General features: G+C 41.5%; 2 protein-coding genes across 6 annotated transcripts; both read right to left on the bottom strand.

Moving 5' to 3' along the window:
• Positions 1-1234: 1234 nt before the first annotated feature.
• On the bottom strand, positions 1235-12197 carry LOC4336474 (RNA polymerase II C-terminal domain phosphatase-like 1). 5 transcript variants are annotated; one of them, XR_010740928.1, is made up of 18 exons: positions 11459-12197; positions 9935-10411; positions 9233-9443; positions 8884-9041; positions 8729-8799; positions 8448-8553; positions 8294-8380; positions 7112-7669; positions 6952-7015; positions 5775-5908; positions 5639-5692; positions 4843-4939; positions 3929-4147; positions 3435-3640; positions 3276-3359; positions 2930-2995; positions 2304-2377; positions 1752-2207 (listed from the first exon to the last, which is right to left on the bottom strand). XR_010740928.1 is itself a non-coding variant. In XM_015781334.3 (17 exons), the coding sequence occupies exons 1-17, from the start codon at positions 11744-11746 to the stop codon at positions 2105-2107; spliced, it is 2838 nt and encodes a 945-aa protein (XP_015636820.1). In that variant the 5' UTR covers positions 11747-12197; the 3' UTR covers positions 1235-2104. The 5 variants fall into 5 exon arrangements, 2 of the variants coding, with proteins under 2 accessions (XP_015636820.1, XP_015636821.1); XR_010740929.1 differs by having other exon boundaries at positions 3296-3359; positions 11459-12107; XR_001545614.3 differs by lacking the exon at positions 3929-4147 and having other exon boundaries at positions 1235-2207; positions 3296-3359.
• A 2268-nt stretch (positions 12198-14465) lies between these two features.
• LOC9269146 (uncharacterized) lies at positions 14466-20554 on the bottom strand. Its single transcript, XM_015780863.3, has 7 exons — positions 18760-20554; positions 16950-17040; positions 16675-16832; positions 16539-16590; positions 16351-16433; positions 16173-16266; positions 14466-15606 (listed from the first exon to the last, which is right to left on the bottom strand). The coding sequence occupies exons 1-7, from the start codon at positions 20074-20076 to the stop codon at positions 15053-15055; spliced, it is 2349 nt and encodes a 782-aa protein (XP_015636349.2). The 5' UTR covers positions 20077-20554; the 3' UTR covers positions 14466-15052.
• Positions 20555-21092: the final 538 nt, after the last annotated feature.

Here is a 21092-nt window from a genome sequence, read left to right as displayed (position 1 = left end):
CCATACCTTTTCTTTGGGTAATGTTACCAAAGATGTGCATACATTTAGTTTTTTTTTCCAAACTTTGATCAGTACATAAGAAATCATGCCAAAATTTTGTTAATAATACCAACTTACCAAAATTTTGGCAATTAGATTTATTTTGGCTACAATTTGAACAACCCCATATAGATATAAAAGTTTTACTCATAAATTATTTTTCCTTTTTAGGTTCATCAACCATAGGCCAAACGATCCATCAACAATAATTCGTGATCCTATCCTTTTTCCTCACAAACTGACCGATCAAACTTTAATAGCCCCAATCGATTAGGGAGGAGCCGTTGCCACCCTTTTATAGAACAACCATCAAAACGCCATGCATTACTGACTCAACTATTAGGCTCGTCAAGAATCACTCGCCGGACACCTCTATTGAACTCCGATGATGCCCCCAGCCCACCATTAAGAATAAACATGGAATGTGTTGGCGAAGTAGAATCGTGAGGTATATCAACCACTTCTTCAAGCTTGACTACTTTGCTCTAGCGTCGGCCCCTTCCCTCCATCACCGCCTCACTGCTAGAATCATTTCCAGTTCATTGTCCTTACCAACTCCGATAGGATTCTTGGCTGACTGGCGAACACAAGGAAGGACCAAAAGGCTTGGACATGTGCAACATAACACGATGGGGGCTAAGGAGACTCGTTGCACTTAGCAATGCGCGAGGTGATCTGCTACAAGCATGGCCACAGGTTATAGCCTGGGATGAAAACAATCAGAAATGTTAAAAGAAAATATCACTTCTATAAAGATGATTCATCGCTCGGGAGTTTTCACATTTATACCAATTTAACTATTTATATTGCAATACGAAGTTGAAAGAAATATTAAAAGTAGACTTTATACATAGCTAGAAACAGAAACGGAAAAAGAATAATACCATTTTTAAGAAAACGATGTTCTGTGGGTCATGAATTTCTGTCATCGTTTTCATTTGTAGGCTATCCAACGCAGGCGAAGGTTGTCTGCTACAGCCTACAAGAATGGAGGCCTCTCTCCTCGCGAGTCTTGTCAGTTTGTCACCCTCGGAAGTGTTGGTGTTTGATGATCCTTGTATTTCCTCCGATCTTAACATTCGTAGTCGAAAATGCTTTCTGCATAGAGGAAAAATCATGATGCCTGTAGCCACTGTAGTCGAGGTACCTTAAAGATTCAAAGCAAGTTCACTATTCTTGGTATGAGCCATCACAGTTTCTTTTTCTAATTATCTTTTTTGATTGAGGTGATAAGAAATACACCCTCCGGCCTCTATCTCCTCACGGAAATAGAAGGCCAAAGTCTGCTTATCTCAAGCATACAGATAAACAGAAAGAGGGACAACATTGTGCACGTAGCCACCAAGATTCGAGCTTCTCATAAAGATCTTCAACCAATGCAGGTATATACTCTGTAGCATCAATCAGCAATTCAGCATCATGCATCACCCAATGCAGGAGTATGGCACCAATCTGTATACATAGCCAACCTCCTTAAGCCTTGGACCAACACCAGCCGAACCCGGTTGCTGTATGAACCAAACATGGCCATGAAGAGCAGCAGGAAGCAGTGTAAAACTGGAATCAAAGCCATGGGAATTACCCCCATGGAATTGAAGCTACCACTACGTAGCAAAACTGTCCAATCAAGCTACCACCCTAAATCTAAGATCTGAAGAAACAAATTAATTCGAGCAATACAATTGGCTAATCTACTGCACGCAAGGAAGCCATTTTACCAACTGTCATGCTTCTAATATCCACACTCCACTGGGGTATCACGGGTAACAGAGTCAGGGCAAATCACAGCCGAGCACCGTGTGGCGTGAGCTCACTCGGAGGCCAGGTTACAACATCTTCAAACAGAGCACCTGTTGGGAGTTACCGAGTTACTAGATTGGAAATGACAGCAACACAATTCTATCACCAAATCGAGAACGACAGAACGAAACATGCAGGCATCATGTGCACAGCGATTTCTCCTTCCATGACCATCTCGTCCATACTTGCAGTCCTTGAAGTTCTTCTGGGCCAACAGGTTCCATGCTATTGATCCCATCAAGTTCAGATGTCCAGAAGACGAACATCAAAGAACACGACCATTGTTCCTAGAGTCCCAACCAGAAGGTATGGTTTGTAGACTCCGCTGGAAATCTGGTTTGAAGCGATTAAAATTTGATACCGATGACCTGTGGAAAAGAATAAATATTATAAACATTGGCATTGCATGTGCACAAACCAATTTAGATTAAATAGAGGACTAATATTGTGGAGATTAAAATCACCTTTGAAATCCAGATGATTTATGTGCAAAGATACCAAGCATGGATTTCAAATTTCCTAGAGCCTCATCAGCAGCCTATAAAAGAACATAATATTAAGTAAAAAAGCAGTGCAGGAATAATGCACAAATGGGCGCATACAAAGTTGTCTAGTGGAAGAGACAACATCTACACAAGAACCAAGTTGAGTCTGTAAACATTTAACATGTGTGCACTTTTAATATTTTCTAGAGGCAATTGCTGCATCTACCAACGTAGTAGTATCTTTATCATTACTAGAAGTTTTAAATAACTATTATCTTTGATGTTGTCAATGTTGTACATGTTGTATGTTTTTTCCTAAAACAAATACAAGAGAAAGGCAGCATCTTGCTGTACACATTGAAAAATGACCCTCCTTATAAGTCCCAAAGAGAAAAGAAAACATTTAAATAGTTACTATGAGTCCAAACAGCTAGTATAAAGATTCTTTACTCCACAAATCGAACTTAGTTAAACGAAACAATCCCTCTCCCTCTGCTCATAGCAAGGCAGAAACTCAGACCTCAGGGTTTATTTGTTGGTTTTGAAACTTTAACAAATTGAAGTGATCAGAGTAAATCATTTCATCTATCTTATCTATTTACAACCTGCAGCTTAGCTTGTTCCCATGTTGCTCCAACTCCTTTTCCCAGGATTTGACCACCTATTTCGACCTGAAAAACCAAATGCAGGTAAACGAAACATGCAAACTCAAAAAGTTCTAAAAGGATAACAGCTCTTGACAAGACAACAAAAGGAACATCTTATACTACTTCCATTGTATTAGTGTTAAAGGGCATCATATCACATCAAATACAGATTGATCAAAGAGATCTTTTGATGGCCTGTAAGTTGTAAAGTTGGTGCAATTTTAGTTTTCTAAACAACCTACTTTAGAGGTTAATCATGTACCATATAGAAGTTCGATGGACATTCATTCACTGAAGTACTAACCTGAGCATAAGCTTCTTTACCTGATGAACCACGAGGACGTGATGGCTGCTCTTGGAAAACTAAGTTGTAACCCTCAACCGTACACTGCAATGCATCACAACATAGTTCAGTAAATAAATTGCACTCGTCTAAAAGCTGATAATTAAGGCAGCCACTTACAAGCTCTTTGAGAGCAGCAACAGAACCAGCAGGTTTTCTTAAAGTATCAACTCTCTCGCCCATGTATCTAGACTCGTTTGAAGTGCTTGCAACTGGTGATGTGTCATCTCTACTACCTCCCGAATATCTGAATGAGTTTGAATTACTACTAAAACCATTCTCCTTCAGAATCATCATCTTATCCGGATCAGACGTTAGAAATTTTTCTGCAAGTGAACATCATTGGCCAATCAGGCTCAAAATATTTTACATGGGAAAGATACCAAAACTTATATAAAGCTTTCATGAGGATTTCTCTTGGTATAGTGTTCTATATTTTCTATATAACAATTTGAAAAGATCAATCATGAGGCCAAATGGAAATTGGTTAAGGACAGATATATATACAAATAATACAAAGGCAGAAAATAATTCAACAACTTCAGCAGAGAATAGTTCAGAGATGCCAAGTCAGAACAACAATGTTTTCCAATATCTCGAGACCTCCATGATACCTTAGAAGTTGCTTAAAACAAAATAACCCCATGATCAAGCAATTTTCACTTGTATCCTCGAGAGTGTTCTCGTGAGATGATCTCAGTAGCGGATGCAGAAGGCAGCAAAGGGGATTCGCACACACCCGGCAGCCGCACGACCCATTGCAACCCCACCCCCCTAGCACCTCCATTGAACGGGGGCTAGGGTAGATAATCCATTATTTCCAGCAACCAAGCCTATTAATCCAACAATGAACCAATCCCATGAAATCCATCTGTAAGTCTGTCCATAGCAGGAGACGTGCCAGGGGGGCAAGGAGCAGCGTGGCACAGTGTAGCAGTATGACTTTGGCAAGCAGGAAGCAATTCGTGCTTAAGCAGACTCAACTCACGCGTTAAACATTTGCCTTAATTCCTTAATCCAAGATTCCTTGTGCAACTAATTATACACAACTGCATTATAATTTCTAATTCATGTATTGACTATTATTGCATTTACATTTATCTATTCGTAGATTTGCAACAATTGGCGACATCAATATTACATAGTTTGTTTCCAATTAAGTCTACAAGTAGTACTCCTCGTGCTAATGATAATATAAGTCAACTAATAAAAGTTATGGTTTTAATTTCAATGGCATCATGGCAAAACATATAAATACCATTTACTTTGATGATAATCTTGTGTGGTAGATTTAATTAACTAGCACCCGCTAAATTTTAGTACTGTGTTCGCCATTGGGTGATCATGTAATTTGTTGGCAGCATTATTGTCAGATGTGCTATGTGTACCTCTCTGTCTTAACAAAATTCAACCTGGACTTCTCTGTTGACCCAACAAAAATATTAAACACCATGGCCCCATACTTTAGTTATACATTTGGCATTTGCCACGCAGAATCAAGAAACCAAGAAGTTCTCAACGAACTTACCTGCCAGATTTCTTAAGGACATATTAACAGCTTGGCGTTTTGCTGCTTTTCTTGTTTTTCCAATTCCTTCACCTACCTTTTCTCCTAAAATCCTAACCTGAAACATGCACAAAGAAAGATATGACTAAACATGAAGCAATCTTATAAGACTGCAAGAAGATTAGAACAATTTGCGTGAAGCAACAAGTTCAAATAATTTGGGAAAAAACAAGTTCAAATAATTTGGGAAAAAACAAGTTCAAATAATTTGGGAAAATGTAAGTTAGGCCTTAAGCCACATGATCTTTGTAGAGATAGAGAAATTCCTGGTGCCAAGGTTATTTCCTGAAGTCCACAAGTTTTCACAATTTCTCATGATAACAAATATAACTGCCCATTAACATGATCATTTAAATAAAACTAGAAAAAATGCCCATGCGTTGCAACGGGTGAATGCTATTTTAATCTTATTATTGTTATATGGTTTAGCCATGATGAAATTCACTGTGGGAATTCGCTTGGATATTTTTTTAGAAGATTATAAGCTACAATTAGGAGTCTGACTTTCATCTCAAGTTAGCATGCGAGTATTTTTAAAAAGATTTCTTATACGACTCCTTTTATATTTTCAAAAGCAAACGAACTTAAGATCCGACTCAAACACGAATCTGTATTTCCAAAAGCGAACGAACTTAAAAACCGACTCAAATACGGATGGCGTACCAAAAATACCGGTAAAAACATCTTCAATTTTTATAATAATAGAGATTTATGTGGTAATAAAGGAGAGTGGAATTCGCAGAAGTTTTTACTTTACCTCAATGGAGAATTGCAACTCTGCAGTACTACACAAAGTTGATTGGTACTCCACCTAAAAATGAATGAATAAATACATCAACAGCAAAGTAATACAGGAAGAAGATAATAATACTGTTATTTCACATCCAAACTACCTTAAACCCACATTCCACTGCAATTTCCTCCAACACACCAGCTGAGGTCTCTGCGTTTTGTACAAACTGGTGTCCTGGTTCTATTTTACTGCTTCTATGATTCGAAGGACCAAATCGGTTTCCCATGTCCTCTCCTTCACATAGCAGACAGCAGACAGTTTAAAATGATACTTTTTTTATCCATGGAAAGTTTAAGATGCTCTAAAGTGAAAGCCTAAAGTTGAAGTTTAAGAGGGGTCATTCATGATACTGGGGGCGGGCAACATTGAGCGAGCAAGAGGCAACACACATTTAATTGATTGAAATAAAGGAAGCAGTCATTTAACCAGTTTTAATTCTCAACCCATTGATAACATGTCCCCGTATAAGCTTGAAAACTACCATGTATGCAGCCCACAAGCTTCGTTAATGGCAATAAGACCAATCTAATATTATTATATGTAATAAAAGACATTTCAATGAGCTAGAATTTCAGAAATTAACTGGATCGAGGAAACACACAGAACCATTCAATTAGTTGTCATGAATAATGAAGCATTTTACATAATAACGTTACACTATACCAAGTGAAGAGTGGGAAAAACAAGACATGATGAACACAATAGATATTAAAATATTAAAATGAGTCATGAGCTTCAGATGTGTTTTGAATGGGACCTCAAGAGCTACAATAAATTCAACTTATCATTTCTGCAGCTAAAGTACAATTACGGCAAATCATCTCTGGGCCAAAAATTTCAGTAGACTTGGCAGTTAGATGGATTCAAGTAAACCCATGAAATCATGATTGATGGCATATAACAAGCCAGCCAAACTAACTCAAAAAAGATTAATCCAGCACTTATGTGTAAGCCATAATGTGTTGTTGCTTCTGAATCAACTCAAACCAAAATGTGATGCTAAACTAGCAAACATATTATCAAACTAAATATAACTTTAGTTATGATGACAAACCAAAATTTTATTAAGGATCTAAGACAGAAAGGTTGCATTTAGACAGGTACACAAGTACTCAACTCTAGAAATATGCAAGACAAGAGACTAGTAGATTGGCTTATGCTAACATCTTAAGCTTAATGCAGCGAGCTCAACGGGAAGACATAGATCATGCACTACCCTATGCAGCTAGTAATCTTCAGAAGAACTTTAGAACCATCAGAGGTAAAACAAAACATACCAGGAAAAGATCTGTAGGCTATAGATGAACGATTCAGCATATGATGATCCTCACTGTGAGGCAGCTGAATAAATCAGGCATTTGTCAACAGATTGTCCAGATATACTTCATTAACAAACATATATTAATTGAATAATCGATCTGGTGGATGACCACTGACCTGTGAGGGGTATCTATGGATCCGACGGTTATATCTATCAGAAGTTATAAGATTATCCTCATCAGGAAAATACGGTGGATTATGTGGTTGCTTTTTATCATAATTTATATCATCAGATTCTAAATGGAACCCTGTTGAGGTCCTATTTAGGCTTCTTGGATTCATCTCATCCTCTACATGTGACCAATTCCCATGAGATTGCACTGGCAATACTGAGGTCTGTACGGGTGATCCTGCAGGACAGGGTGGTGCAGGATCTCTCGTGTCTTGACCATGCTGTAATATGAGAAGCCTTCTCCTTGTGTCCGGATCCAACTCAGATTCAGGAACCTCACCCTCTTCTCTAGCTGGAGAACTTTGCGATGGATCCACAGGAGCAGATTGAGCAACCGGCCAGCTTGAAGGAGGCTGAGGACCTTGATCATTATTCAAAGGAATCATGCCCAATGATGGTGCTTCTGGAACAGATGATGTAATAAGTTGCTGGTTAGGGGCCACAGGCATCACATCAGCATTAGTTGGTATTGGATTCACAGCTTGAACACTGCAAGACACTTCCTGAAAATAGTGCATATACATACGTAAAAGGTAAAAACAGTAGTCATTGCTAAGAAACATGATAATATAGGCTTGTAATTGATCTCAGCATTTTTTTTCTCACAAGACGACCAGTCAACCCATTGGAGTAACAACATAGTCATAGGGGCATAGCTATAGCATTCGCAATTGGCTGGTCCAACGAAAAGGATTAGGATAACTTAATACACCCTCTTGTTCACTTCAAATAAATAAATGATTTATGCAGATTAAGATCATGTAAATAGAGAAACACTATGCTGAACAGTATAATATATTAAAGTATTGAATGAGACATTAGATTGATCTAATGCCCCAATAGTCTATTGCAACTGCATATTCAAACAAAATTTTATAATACTGTTGACCATGAGATTTTGTGCCTAGCATAATTCCTAATGAACAAAAAAATACACATGAAATATTAAACAGTGTATTTTTTTTGTTCCAAAATGCATTGTGCAAAACCTAAAAAATAACTAGAGTATATTATTAATATGCAGCATCTAATTTAGGAAAAGTACATCTTGGTATTCAGTTTCTATTCACATCAATATTAACCAAGAAGAACAGGGTAGTGAACTAATGGTTTGTAGAAGTGAACACCTTCAATCTCCTCTCAACTTCTGCATCTGCCATACCATCAAAAGCAAGAGGATCTTTGTTTACATTCAAAATGGCAGCATTCTCGTCCTATTGAAGAGACTGAGTGTAAGTTGGCAGTTACTAGGGAATCGAACATGCATTTTACAAAGTTTACCTCGGTAATCAAATAATTGCCAACATCAGGAGCGGACGGAAAATCATTTATTTCGTCCTCGTAGTGAATCTCGCTTATCCGTGGCAGAAGGACCTCATCAAATTCTCTGTCAATTAAATCGTAAATTTCTGTATCTCAAAATAATTCACACTTGGTCTATGGCACAATAACAAGAAAAAAAATTGTGTGGCAGAACGGAGTATATTAAATTTAGCTGGGACTACAATGAGTCATGGCAATGAATTTACTTAGATCACATAGGCAAAGATGGATATCCTTACTTGAAAAAACCACCCCTGACATTGCATGCAACATTTCTAGCAAAGCAGAGAACTGGAACAGAGAAGTTTGCCTGATAGTTCAAGACAAGGTACCCTCAATAACCAATACTAAAAAATATATATTTGTGTTGGTGTAAAGTACAGATAAACCTTACCTCTGCCTGGGGAGAGTAATATGGAGAAAAGGCAGGAACAACGTGAACCCTACACTGGTCTTTCTCATCCCAAACTTTCAAGCGATCATCAATCACTAGGGCCATTTCTGGGTGGCAAGACCCATCATGGAATACATTCAGCAGAGACTTTCGAGAGCCTATAAGAGTGGTGTAGCATTAACGTCAAAAGATGGAAAATTCCAAGACATTATGTTCATGCACATGGAAATTTGTATGAAGGAAATTAGACAACACAAAACATTGATTGCGGTGTACAAAATATACCAAATGACACTATATTCCTTTGGTAGTTGTGTTGTTTGAAAGTAATAGTAATGCTAACACCTACCAGATTTAACACAGACAAGTCTGTCAGTAAGTTGAACAGAGTTTATCAATCTTGAATCTGGATCGAGCAACCTCCACATTTCCAAAGCATAGTCCCTCTCAGCCATTGTGCACACATATACCTCAAAACGTTTGCGACCTCTTGCAATTAAGTAGCTCCGAAGATCCTCCCATGCAGGCCTCAACCGTACCAGAACACTGGTATCTCTTATCTAATTAAGAAAAAGGGAAAATCAACTAGGCAGTATAACAGCATGGAAACATGGAACATGGTTGTATCAAAGCTGAATAGACGGGAAGTGCTTAGCGCTCAAAATATCGCAATAGGAGATCAAATTTTCAGTTGCCACACCAGCTAATGCAACTTGCCCTCAACAGTACCAACCACTAAGCAAGGCTTATTTGCCAATTCAATTTGAGTCACATTAATTACATGATTTGTAATACATTAAGAACTGACAGCACCAAAACCAAAAGGTTGCTATATTTTTCTTTTAAAAAGCAGTGCCAAATAAAATTAGTAAAATTAGAGTACAAAATAGATTTAATTGAGTTATGATGGTAAACTCAATCAAAGCACATGATGCAAAATAAAGTGAATTGTGGTATTTCATTTTTATGTTAATCAATGTAACAGATGTAGAGACAACAGACATCTGGCATCACATGACTCTAGAAAAAGGTTGATTGAAGAAATACATACCAATGGATTTATACGCGTCAGGATAATATTTTTCTCTTGTAATCTTATGATTGGACGTGTCATAGGCTGATGATTATCAGGTAAAGGTGGGATAACCTCAGTCTGTACTTTATAAACCTTGCCACCATCAATAACCTGATCATTTTCTATATACTGCTTTAGGATAGACTTGTCTTCTTGGTACCTCTTGATCTCTGCCGACATACCACTAATATGTTGAGGATCAATCTCGTTACTCAACTTTCTCTGAAGTGCATCAATTCTGTCTTCAAAGGACCGTGTGGTATTGGCGACAAGCAATGTTTCATCAAGGTCAAACACAATACCAAGGCAACGAAGATTCAACATGCTCAAGCAAGAATTATACAAGCCCGATGGCACCTTATAGCCCCAAAAACAAGCAAGATTCGGCAAGTTTCTCTTGGAAGTCATTGCCACTAAATGGATCTCTTCTGCTCCTAGAGGAAAAACAGCAGTCTGCAAGCAGGAGAGAATGAAAGGAAATGAAAAGGATTAAGAAAAAGGAGAAATGTTCGTCACTAATACAAAATGCAATCATGTAAAAGGCATGGCATCTAGTACATTTGTTCACATACCTGCATATCAGAGTAACATCCACAAAGTAGTACAGAAAATAAAAGGTACAACAGAAATGCAAAAAAGGGGATACTTGTTAAAAAAAAGGCATGTGTGGATTAAAAACTCTATATCCATCCAAATCTTAAAATAGCGAAATCAATACCAGGAATATTTATAGCACTGTCCTGACCACAGTTAAATGCTATTTAATCCAACTATGTAAAGGAAATATTAGGCCGAAAATAGTGTGTTTCTTAATATAGATGTAATTATCAAATAATTCAAGTGGAAGCAAGAAACACATTAAGTTGCTAGCAGATGAGTTAGATTAATGCGTTCAAATTATTCAAGTAACCTTCACTCATCCCTCAAACAATGTCTTTCAATACGCAGAGTTCAGCAGTTCACGGTTCATGATCAATTGCAGCAATGAACTCCTGATAGCAAGTGTGTCAAGTCCAAAGTCAAGAACTATTGAAGAAAAGCAAATTCTTCGCTGCATTGGGTATGTTTCAACAACCATTAAAAGTGTCACACTCAAAAATCAAAACTTCTCCATTTCTGAAACATGAAATGCTGTTCCTGAAACCTCTGTCATTCAACAGCATCAGGCCAGATTCTGTATTTCGATTAGTTCAATTATTGAAAATTGAGATAGAATAAAATCAAGTCCAGTACACACAATAATCATGAAGAAAAGTGAATTCTGGAATAGGTTCCAGTCAGTATCATTAGTCATGTCACCATCGTTGTCAAATTACTTGTCCAGAGATAAATTACCAATAAATGTTTCAGGGAAAAAAATAGACTAGTTCTTTCATGTGCTAAAAAACTATTTGCTGTTCGGGTAAACTTGACCATGTAAAATCAAATGTTCCATTCGTTCGTTCATTCCCTTCTTTTATTATTTGTCTGTGGGTTTCTTGTTGGGAGTAATTCATGTACCTTTCCGTCCCTGAGGCAAGCGGCGTGCATGGCGACGAGCGGCGGCGGGGGCTCATCCGCGGTGGCCGTGGGCCTGGACTCCATCACGAGGCAGCGACCGCCCGCGGCAACGGCGTGCAGCACGGCGAGCGGCGGGCACCGCTCGCTGGGCGGCGACAGGTGGTCCACCCGGATCTCCCGCGCCCACGCCGCCACCGCCAGGTCCGTCCCGCCCTTGGGCCACACCTCCACATGCCCAATGGAGGTGCTCCCGTAATAAACCACGGATTTGATCATCATCATCACCATGTCCTCGGATCGAATCCGGTTGGGGTTCCAGAGGCTTCCAAATCCTTAGGTCCAAAAAAAAAATCTATTCCGCGCCACCGGTCCTGACTCCCGGAGATCCGTAAAACCGGTGGGATCTGTTCCTGTCAAGCGTCCGCGCGGGGATGCGCGTGTGCTCTTTACGGTGCCTGGTTTGCTTCACATGGCGTTCAAATTCCTCGCCGATTCCGGGCCGGAGGGGGGCTCGGCGCCCCGGGATGCGGCAATGACGGCGGCGGGGAGCTCGGGTAGGAGGGGAGAGTGGGGGAGGGAGGCCGTAGGGGTAAAAACCCTAGGGGTGGGCGTTTGATACAGCTCTGGTCTGGTGTGGTGGGGGAGGGGTGGGGGAGTGGGGAGGAAGAGCAGAAGCAAGACGCTTTATTTAGAAGCTAGACGAGGCGGGTGGGGAGTAACACCAGTCAGCCATAACTTCGGCTGTGCTTCACTGGTTGTTGTCGCTTGTACTTTCAGCCGTTGCTGTCTCCCCTTCTCCACCGCTTGCGCCTGGTGCTGGCCGAGAGTGGCCGTGAGAGTGGCCCTCATTTTTAGGGTCCAAAGTCCAAATATAAACTTGTCTCCTACGGAGATTAGCATTGTGGAAGGGTGTATGTTTTGATTTTTCTTTTTTACTTTTAATACTATATAAAGCATCATATATATTTTCTATAAGTATATCTTTCTCGCGTTACTTACAATCAGTCTAAGGTAGGAGGGACTGATGAGAAAAATGTTAAAGCGGGATGAGCCTCTTTTGAAATGCTGGTGTAAGCCATATTTAAAATGAAGGTAAATTGTATTGGTGATAAATAAATTTATTAGATAATACGATTTTGTACATGAACCTGTAAAATGTTCATTTTGATACACGAACTTATCCAGTGTATCGAGCCGTGGCAAATGGCATGGCAAGATTAATTTTACCAAGTTGGACACTAATTATGACATTTGCATGAGACATGTTATATTTGTAAACTTGGTTTCTACTCCCTCCGTCCCAAAACAGTAACTTGGTGCACAATATAGTAATGTGAATTTGGATGGAATGTTCTTCACATCCCATATCTAGATTCATAGTATTATGTTGTGTCTAATATATGACTAGGTTTTCTATATTTGGGAAGGAGGAAGTACATTATTCTTCTTACTTTCTACCCTTGCATTATTCATTGATTTTTTATGCCTTCTAAAAAAAGACATGGCTATGCGGCGTCCTTGTCACATACTCCCACTGTTCACCGGCGTCCTTGTCACATACTTCCACTGTTCACGTTTGATCGACGCCTAAGTAAAACGAAATAGTCAAAATTGATCAGCACATTATCCTCGGTGGACGCATGGTTGTTTGGTTTCCATGCTAATTTGTTGGCCATTCAATTCGCATGCAAAGAGGCTGGTTTGAATAAAAATGGGATGCTCACATACAATTTTTTTCTTACTAAATTGTTATTACTAACAATTATCTCAACCGTTTGATTTAGGTAGATGGGAGTTATGAAAAATCTAGATACACTCGTAGCATAACACATCAGTGTTAGTAAAAATTTAGTAAAAAAAAGTTAGTACATATAGTCTTTTCCTTTATTTTGCATGTAAGAAACTGCAGCAAATACTCGAGGCTTCTACGATGTGGACTTTAAATAACAACCAAGGAGATTTCCTTTACACTTGTCTTGCAAGATTGCATTATGCTGATCAAACTAGCCATGTCATAACCTTTTAATCTTGGTTCACATGTATCAAAGTTCGTGTATCAAACAAAACATTTTACAACATTTTACAAGTTCATACGTTATATTACACCCAAGTATCAAGTTTATATACTAAATTAATATAATTTACTAAGTTTATGTGCTGATAATACAATTTACTCTTAAAACAAGGAGCACCCAGTCGTCGCATGTATGTTTCACTGCCATGTGTTGGAGTGCTTTTGCTTCTTGCAGACCATCTTGATCCTTCAAAATTGTTCTCTAATTTAACAACCGCTCTGAAAACCATCTCTTCGCTACCAGATTTTTCACAGAAATGATTAGTTTCGACATCTCATGCCTGCTGCTTTTGATTCATTATTACGTGAATACTTCCCGAAAATGAGGGACGGCTTCTTTTTAGACCCTGTTTAGATGGGATTAAAACTTTTAAGTTCCTATCACATCGGATGTTTGAACACTAATTATAAATATTAAACATAGACTATTAATAAAACTCATCCATAATCTTAGACTAATTCACGAGACGAATCTATTAAGCCTAATTAATCCATGATTAGACTATGTGATGCTACAGTAAACATTCTCTAATTATGGATTAATTAGGCTTAAAAAATTTGTCTCGCAAATTAGCTTTTATTTATGTAATTAGTTTTATAAGTAGTCTATATTTAATACTCTAAAGTAGTGTTTAAATATAGAGACTAAAGTTAAGTATCTGCATCCAAACACCACCTTAGTTCCGTGACTTCTGGTACCGACGTACCGTGGTCCGTGGTACGCGACTCCTTGAGACGCAGGGGGCGTATATGACTGGATGGCGTTTTCTTGCAGCTACGGTCTACACACCTACACGAGAAGTTGAGAGCAATACATGGCGCACAGGCAAAGCATATATGGCGTACATGATTACAAAAGATAAAAGACACTGCCAGAAACAGCAAAAGAAAATGCTGAGCAGTAGACGATTGAACATTGAACGAGAGAACATATACACCAGAAATGTAACTCAACTATTCCAGCCTTGTCCATGAGCAAGGACTACAAGCTCCAGAACCCAAAATTTTCATCTCTTTCTAATTACTTTACCCGCGTAACACTAAATACTGCAAGCCTGCGAAGCTAGTGTAAAGAATTTCACCACTCTATGCAACTCCTTTTTTCGCTTTTCTATTTGTGTACCACTGAGATTTCTTCTTACAAGAATATATAATAATAAAGAAAACAAGAGAAAGAAAAGGATAAAAAAGCTAAAACGGACTTGAGCGGGGGAAAACAGAGAAAAGATGGATGGCAAAGAGAGAGATCTCACTCCGACTGCCCGGCGCCCGTCGCTCTTTCTGGGCCATTCCCATGTACAGTTTCGGGCAAATGAATTCAGCATACCTTGTGTGCCCAGGCCGTAGTAAGTTAGTCGAAGAACGGAGCTTTGTGCACCTTGGTAACAAGTAACCAGATCCAATCCCAGACCGCTGTGCAAATTGCCCACGTATCCTCCTAGCTATACACAAAAAATTATCTCTGCCGCAGGGGCAGCGACTACAGAGTACAGGCAGCATCTTCACCAGGATAATAGCTGCTATACTCGAACAGGAAACCCAAAATTCTGAAATGCTCTGATCTGGCCTCCACGGCCTGCCGTGACGATCACTAAACCCCAGGCCGACCGGCTTGGTGCTTGGCCAGCACCGTTGGGAAGGCTGGTACTGGACGGAGGGCTCTGCTTACTTGGTGTCATCAACTCTTCAGGCCAAGTTGCAGATGTTCTGTCACCACTGTGGTTTGAACTAGTGCTTAGGCCGTTGCCGCTTAGGCATTGGAAATCAGAGGAATCTTGCTGTTTGTCAGGTTGAGTGTGCTGCTGCGGTATGCTATCCTGCTCCTCGGTCTTCCTGGAATTTGTTCTGGACGTCATTGCTGATCCAGCAGATGGCAAAGCAACAGCTACAGTCACATCCTGGCAGTGGAAGTGTTCATACGAATTTGTGACAGACACAACGGCCTTGCTTCTGCCCTGTGCAGAATTGTCATCGTTTCTCCAGAAGTACACATGGGAATCCTCACTCGCAGAGATCACATACCTCCCGTTCGAAGACAGGCAAGCTGATATTTGGCTGTTGGTATTTCGAAAACCTGAAACGGTGCATGGTATCAGAATTCAGAAGACGTTAAACTCAAAACAACCAATGATAGAAGGTCACGGGGAAAGGTATACAGAAATTGGACTCATCGAAAGATGGATATAACTATTTTATAACATGTTAAGTGAACATTACAACTATTGCCTCAACAAAGTGGATTCTGACAGTTTTGGCACTTTGTTGAAAGAAAACGACAGGAGAAACTAGTTTTAACTAGTCACGTTCAAAATTTTAATCAATGAGCAGGGAATTGCAGTATTTGTGATCTGATGATCACAGCATGATTTGGTTACTGCAGACCTATTATGACTTCCTAGCATAACTCTATACACCTGGATTCCAGTGCAACACTGCAACAAAAAAAGGAGTGGTAAAAGTAACAAGTAACAAAGGTGGTTTATGGATGAATAAGAAGTTTGACTGGGACTGTACTTAGTACAACCGAAAAGAAGCAGGTAAGTAACATTCAGGAGTATTTGTATATCTGAGAAAAAGGATACTAAACCTTGAACAAAAACAATCTGATATGAATAAGTTCCAAGGCACAAAACTTAATACCTTTGAATTTATGAACTAGTTCAAAACCATCAACAACTCGTATTCGTGAATCTGCAGATGTGATGAGCACCTTTGAAGAACTTCCTGGGAGAAACTATTCAAGGAACTACAATTCAGTAAGAGAAGATCTGTGATCTGCACATAGTTTGCTTCATATTCAAAAGTGTGTTAGAAGCACCTGAAACCCTGTGATTTTCTTCTGATTGGACTTCCTTTTCTTATTTTGCAAGTCAATCTGTTTCTTTTGGAGAAGCTTATTATCTGGCCATAAGATCGAGAGACAGGTTATTCCTGAAGGAAAAGTAAGCCAAAAACATACAGAAATACACTCATAAGATATGAGGATCATGAGAGGGTGAGATATACCAGATGTATCATAAATATGACAGCTGCCCTTGTGGGAACCGACTAATGCTCTCTTCAGAAAATATGAGACAAGGTATTAGAGCTAACATACAAAAAGACCTTTTCGGTCACATACATCAGTATATAGTGTAGAAACCTGTCCATCAGGTGTATAGCAAGCAGCAGTGACCATTTCATGCAGATCATTCCAATCAACAATTTCACGTCCCGGAATGCTCCATATGCGAACCTTTTCATCCAGAGAACCACTAATGAAGTATCTATCATCAACAGGGTTGAATTGGATGCATGTCACTGAAACGCAAAGCAGCAAAGGAAAATTTAGAGTATGTTCGCAGAGTGAGAAACGTCATATGTGCTTGGGGGAGAGAGAGAACACGCAAAACTGCTAATGTCAACTCGAGATCTTACCATAGTCACTATGTGAAAATGTTTTCAAACATGAAGTTCTTGACATATGCCATAACTTCACTGTTTTATCCATTGAAGATGAAAGTAAGTACTGCACGATGTTTGAAAAAGAAAGAAATTAAAATCTGGAATAGCTACAAAACCATAAGAATACCACTACAAGATTCATGGAATTGTAGCAATCATAATTTGGGGATGCATTGCTGGAAGCATGTAACTGTTGTTGACAAATGTGAAGTCTGGATATGTAACTAGCCACATAAGGTATATAGAAACCATATATGTATAACTAGCTGCAAAAGGTAACTACCCTCTGGGTGTGTTCAATACTCCCTCTTCCCATCTTCTACTTTCTCGTTTTCCATGAGCATGCTTCCCGGACTACTAAATGGTGTGGTTTTTTGCAAAAAAAAAAAGTTAATTTAAATATCATATTAATCCATTTTTCATTTTTAAGCTAATACTTAATTAATCATGTGCTAATGAGCCGCTCCGTTTTGCATGCATTGGGAGAAGTTCCTATCTTCTCCAGCCAAACACAATGTAAAGCCAATTAGATACTAACATCTTCTTACAACAAGGGCCCAACAAATTAGGAGCATCTGATCATGCATTTGGACTTTCAAAGGGCAATGAACTGCTAGTAGGATGAACTAACATTCTCTCAATAGACATCTGAAATTTCAATACATAGTTGATGATGCGAGTCCTGGTTTCTAGACCATAACTCCATAAGTTACTGATGCGCATGAAATTCAAAGTCAATTGGTCAAGCAACATATGTCATCCATGTTATGCAGCATGCCATGCTGAATATGAAACATGCTAGAAGGATTTCCTGACAGTCCTACTTTGGACAAATAATGATATAACATGGTACCAAGTTAACTTCATCTATGTATACAGGAGTCACCAGAGTCATGCATCGGGACCTTTATTGAAACCTATATCCATCTTAAACATGAATAAATGAAATAACCTGTAACGTAGTACCAAAAGAAGGCTGAAACTCCTCAAATATATTTATATTATCTACTAGTACTAGTATGGGAGATTATATTAAGGCTAAATGGATTTTGCAGAACAACATATTTTACATTGATTCATAGGACATAATCCAACAAACTTATTTTTCTAATTGTTACATTATCGCCATTTTAGGGATTACAGCATGCTGAAAGGTAGATCATAGCATTCCTGTGTATCTTATTAGTGAATCATTTCTAAAATTTAGTCACTAAATGAAAAACAGGAGTATTCATGTCACATCATGTAACAGATATAATAGAATTGATGAGCTTGGACATGGTAAGTAACTAGTCTATGGCAGAATTTGGGCAGTGCCTCTTCTATATGATGCAATCGATAGGCAGGCAATTCGCCAGATTGCTGCTTATGCACTTCTAACCTTCCTTCCAATGAACAAAGAAGGATTAGTTCAGAGCTAAAGGACACCAATTTGCATCAATATGCTCCATGTTTCAGAAGAACTACACCAAAGTGTGATAAGGATTGAACTGTACCAGCCCTTGACTACTCGATGCCAGTGTCTTGTTCTGACACAGTTGGACTAACAGTTATGACAAAGATGGTTTGATGGAAAACAATGCACTTCGAGGTTTCACCATAGATGTTAAGACTATAGTTGAAATTAACTGAGAGTTAAGAAGCACACTCTGTCACTACTAAATTTTAGTGGAATTTAGGTTGTGAGATTATGTTCAACCTTCACCCTTTTTCCTTTATAGGAGTATTCAAGGAGCATCAACAGTGGAGGAATTTTGAATGAACAGAAACCTTGTAACATTACCTGAGATTTAGACCAGCAGAGATCAAGCACATCCTCCGAATGCCCCTCAAAAGTTTTGACCGGTTTTTCTGATAGTGCGAACACATGCTCTGGAAACATCAACCGGTCAGAGCTCGCAGACTTCCGAGTTTCCAAGATTCTAGCCCGATGCTTCTTCTCCCAACAGCTTCCATCAACACTTGCCAATGCCAATATCGGCTCCGGCGAACCATTGCACACGACGGCAACAAGTTGATTGCACACCCCATTTCCCTCCCGTTTCCTCTCAAGCTCCGACACCTCCCAGACATGGATCACGCAATCCTCCCCAGCACTCGCGAGGTACCGCCCGTCGTGACTAAACTTTATGCTCCAGATGGACCCGTTGTGCGCCTGTATATCCTGGTTCATGAACAGCCCACTGAGCTCCTTGCATGTCTTCCCGTACTGCCGTACCTTGACACGCTCCGGGCCACGGCGCACGGCGCTGGCACTTTCCTGGCTGTCGTCTGTGGCTGAGCTGGACCGACGCCCTCCCTTTTCCGAGGAGGTGTCCTTCTCGTCGCTGCTTCGGCGGTCGCGGGAGCCGACCACCATGGAGCCAGCGACGTTGCGGATGCTCCGGAGCCAGCTGCCGCGCCGCCTGTGGCGCGTCGCGCCGTTGCTTGAATCAGAGCTGGACCTCTGGATGAGAGCGGACGCTCCGTTGCTCGAACCGGAGCTTGCCACGTTCTGGCGGCGCATGAGCTCCTGGACGATGGGGGAGCGACCGACGCAGAGGTCGAACTCCTCCATGGTGAGCTGCCTCCCCGTGCCCACCTCGCGGAGCGCGGACTCCTCCTTCACCACGAACTCGCTGCCGTCGTCGAGGTTTCGGATTAGGCACCTGGGGTCCGCGTCATCTCCCCCTGGCGTGGCCTCGGAGGAGTCGGACGATGTTTGGCGCGACCGGGCCGCGAGCGGGGGCTTGGTGGCGGAGGCCGGCACGCTGCCATCCGATCTGGATCGGGAGATGGGCGACACCGTCTCCGGCCGGATGGGCCCGTCGTAGGAGGCCGATCGACCCATCTCGAGGCGCGCCAGAGAGGGGTCACCGGAGAGCCCCATCATCTGGAGAAGCCTCCGGCGTCGTTCCTGCACGGGCGCTGGCTCCGACGTCCACACGTCGAGCGCCGCCGCCGCCGCCGCAGCAGCAGCAGCCGCCGCATCCCGACCTCGCCGCGGGTGGTCGTCGTCGTCCGAGGCCGAGGTGGAGGAGCAGGAGGAGGAGGAGAGCACGCGGTCCCGCGCCTCATAGAACACCTCCTCCTCCTCCTCCTCCTCCTCGGCGCCGCTCATCTCCTCGCCCGCATTGACCACCGAGGCAGATCGAGCAGGCGCGCGGGGAATTGCCCGGCCGCCCGCTAGGGGCAAGGAGGCGACGGCGACGCACGCGACGGCGCGGCGAGGAGAGGAGCAACCGAGCGGCGGCGGCGGCGGCGGTGGTGGCGTCAGATCCACCACGATTCCCGAACGCGCCCGCGCGCGACCGGTTCGTCGTCCGCCCAATCGCGACGGGTTCCTGCCCTCGCCCCCGCGCGCGCGTCAGCTGCTGCCTGTCTGCGCGACTGGTGGTTGGTGCTGGTGCCGTCGTCGTTGTTATTGCGGTGATGCCAACGCCTCCCCTCCCCTCCCCCCTCTCTGCCCGCCTCGCGTCGTCGTCATCGTCGGTTTTGTTACCACCGGGGGTTACTGTTTACTGTCGGGTTGGTGACCTGGTGGTACGCTCGTCCTTGGCCTTTCGGGGGCGCGGCCTCTCCTTCTCCTCTCCTCTCTTGTCCTTGGGGATGGAGGGGGTAGAGGGAGTTAAAATTCCGCGACCGCGGGGGCCCAGGCTTCAGCGGGTTGTGCCCGGCCGCGGCGCGAGGCAGTGTTAACCGCTCGTGCCGTTTCGGGGAAGTGGACTAGGCAGGCAATGCGATTTTGGAAACGGAGAGGAGGTGGCGCGCCGTCGTTTGGTTTTACTTTTCGGTTTCCCGTCACCAGCAGCCGACGACGCGTCCTTTGGAGTATGCACATACCATTGACTTGTTGGCACTGTTTGATGGTGCCATTTGTCCTCTCTTCGTTTCAGCGTACTACCCTAGAATAGTACTCCTACCCCTGAGTATGCCAACGAAATCTCCACTCAGCATCTGTTAAGCCTTTTTTTTTTCCAATAGACGACCTGCAGCGGTGTGCACGATTTGAAGTTTCGTTGCGCAGATGCATTTGATAAACCGAAAGAAAGAAAGGTGGAAAGAAAAGAGGAGATGCTAAACCCAAGCACGTAAAAAGAACGGATACACCTCCCAGGCTATACCAGGGTAGCACCA

Source organism: Oryza sativa, chromosome 4 (genome assembly GCF_034140825.1).
Source record: "Oryza sativa Japonica Group chromosome 4, ASM3414082v1".
Classification (NCBI taxonomy): Eukaryota; Viridiplantae; Streptophyta; class Magnoliopsida; order Poales; family Poaceae; genus Oryza; species Oryza sativa.
This window is presented reverse-complemented; position numbering and strand designations above follow the sequence as displayed.

What these genes read in the sequence shown, in the direction of transcription:
- LOC4336474 (XM_015781334.3), bottom strand. Translation starts at nt 11,746, where the DNA reads ATGGTGATGATGATGATCAAATCCGTGGTTTATTACGGGAGCACCTCC. An exon ending in CTTGCCTCAGGGACGGAAAG is followed by an intron (nt 10,412 to 11,458) that starts GTACATGAATTA and finishes TCCTGCTTGCAG; the next exon opens with ACTGCTGTTTTTCCTCTAGG. An exon ending in CAGTGGAATGTGGGTTTAAG is followed by an intron (nt 5,693 to 5,774) that starts GTAGTTTGGATG and finishes ATTCATTTTTAG; the next exon opens with GTGGAGTACCAATCAACTTT.
- LOC9269146 (XM_015780863.3), bottom strand. Translation starts at nt 20,076, where the DNA reads ATGAGCGGCGCCGAGGAGGAGGAGGAGGAGGAGGAGGTGTTCTATGAG. An exon ending in TCATATTTATGATACATCTG is followed by an intron (nt 16,434 to 16,538) that starts GTATATCTCACC and finishes TCTTATGGCCAG; the next exon opens with ATAATAAGCTTCTCCAAAAG. An exon ending in ACTAGTTCATAAATTCAAAG is followed by an intron (nt 15,607 to 16,172) that starts GTATTAAGTTTT and finishes GCACCGTTTCAG; the next exon opens with GTTTTCGAAATACCAACAGC.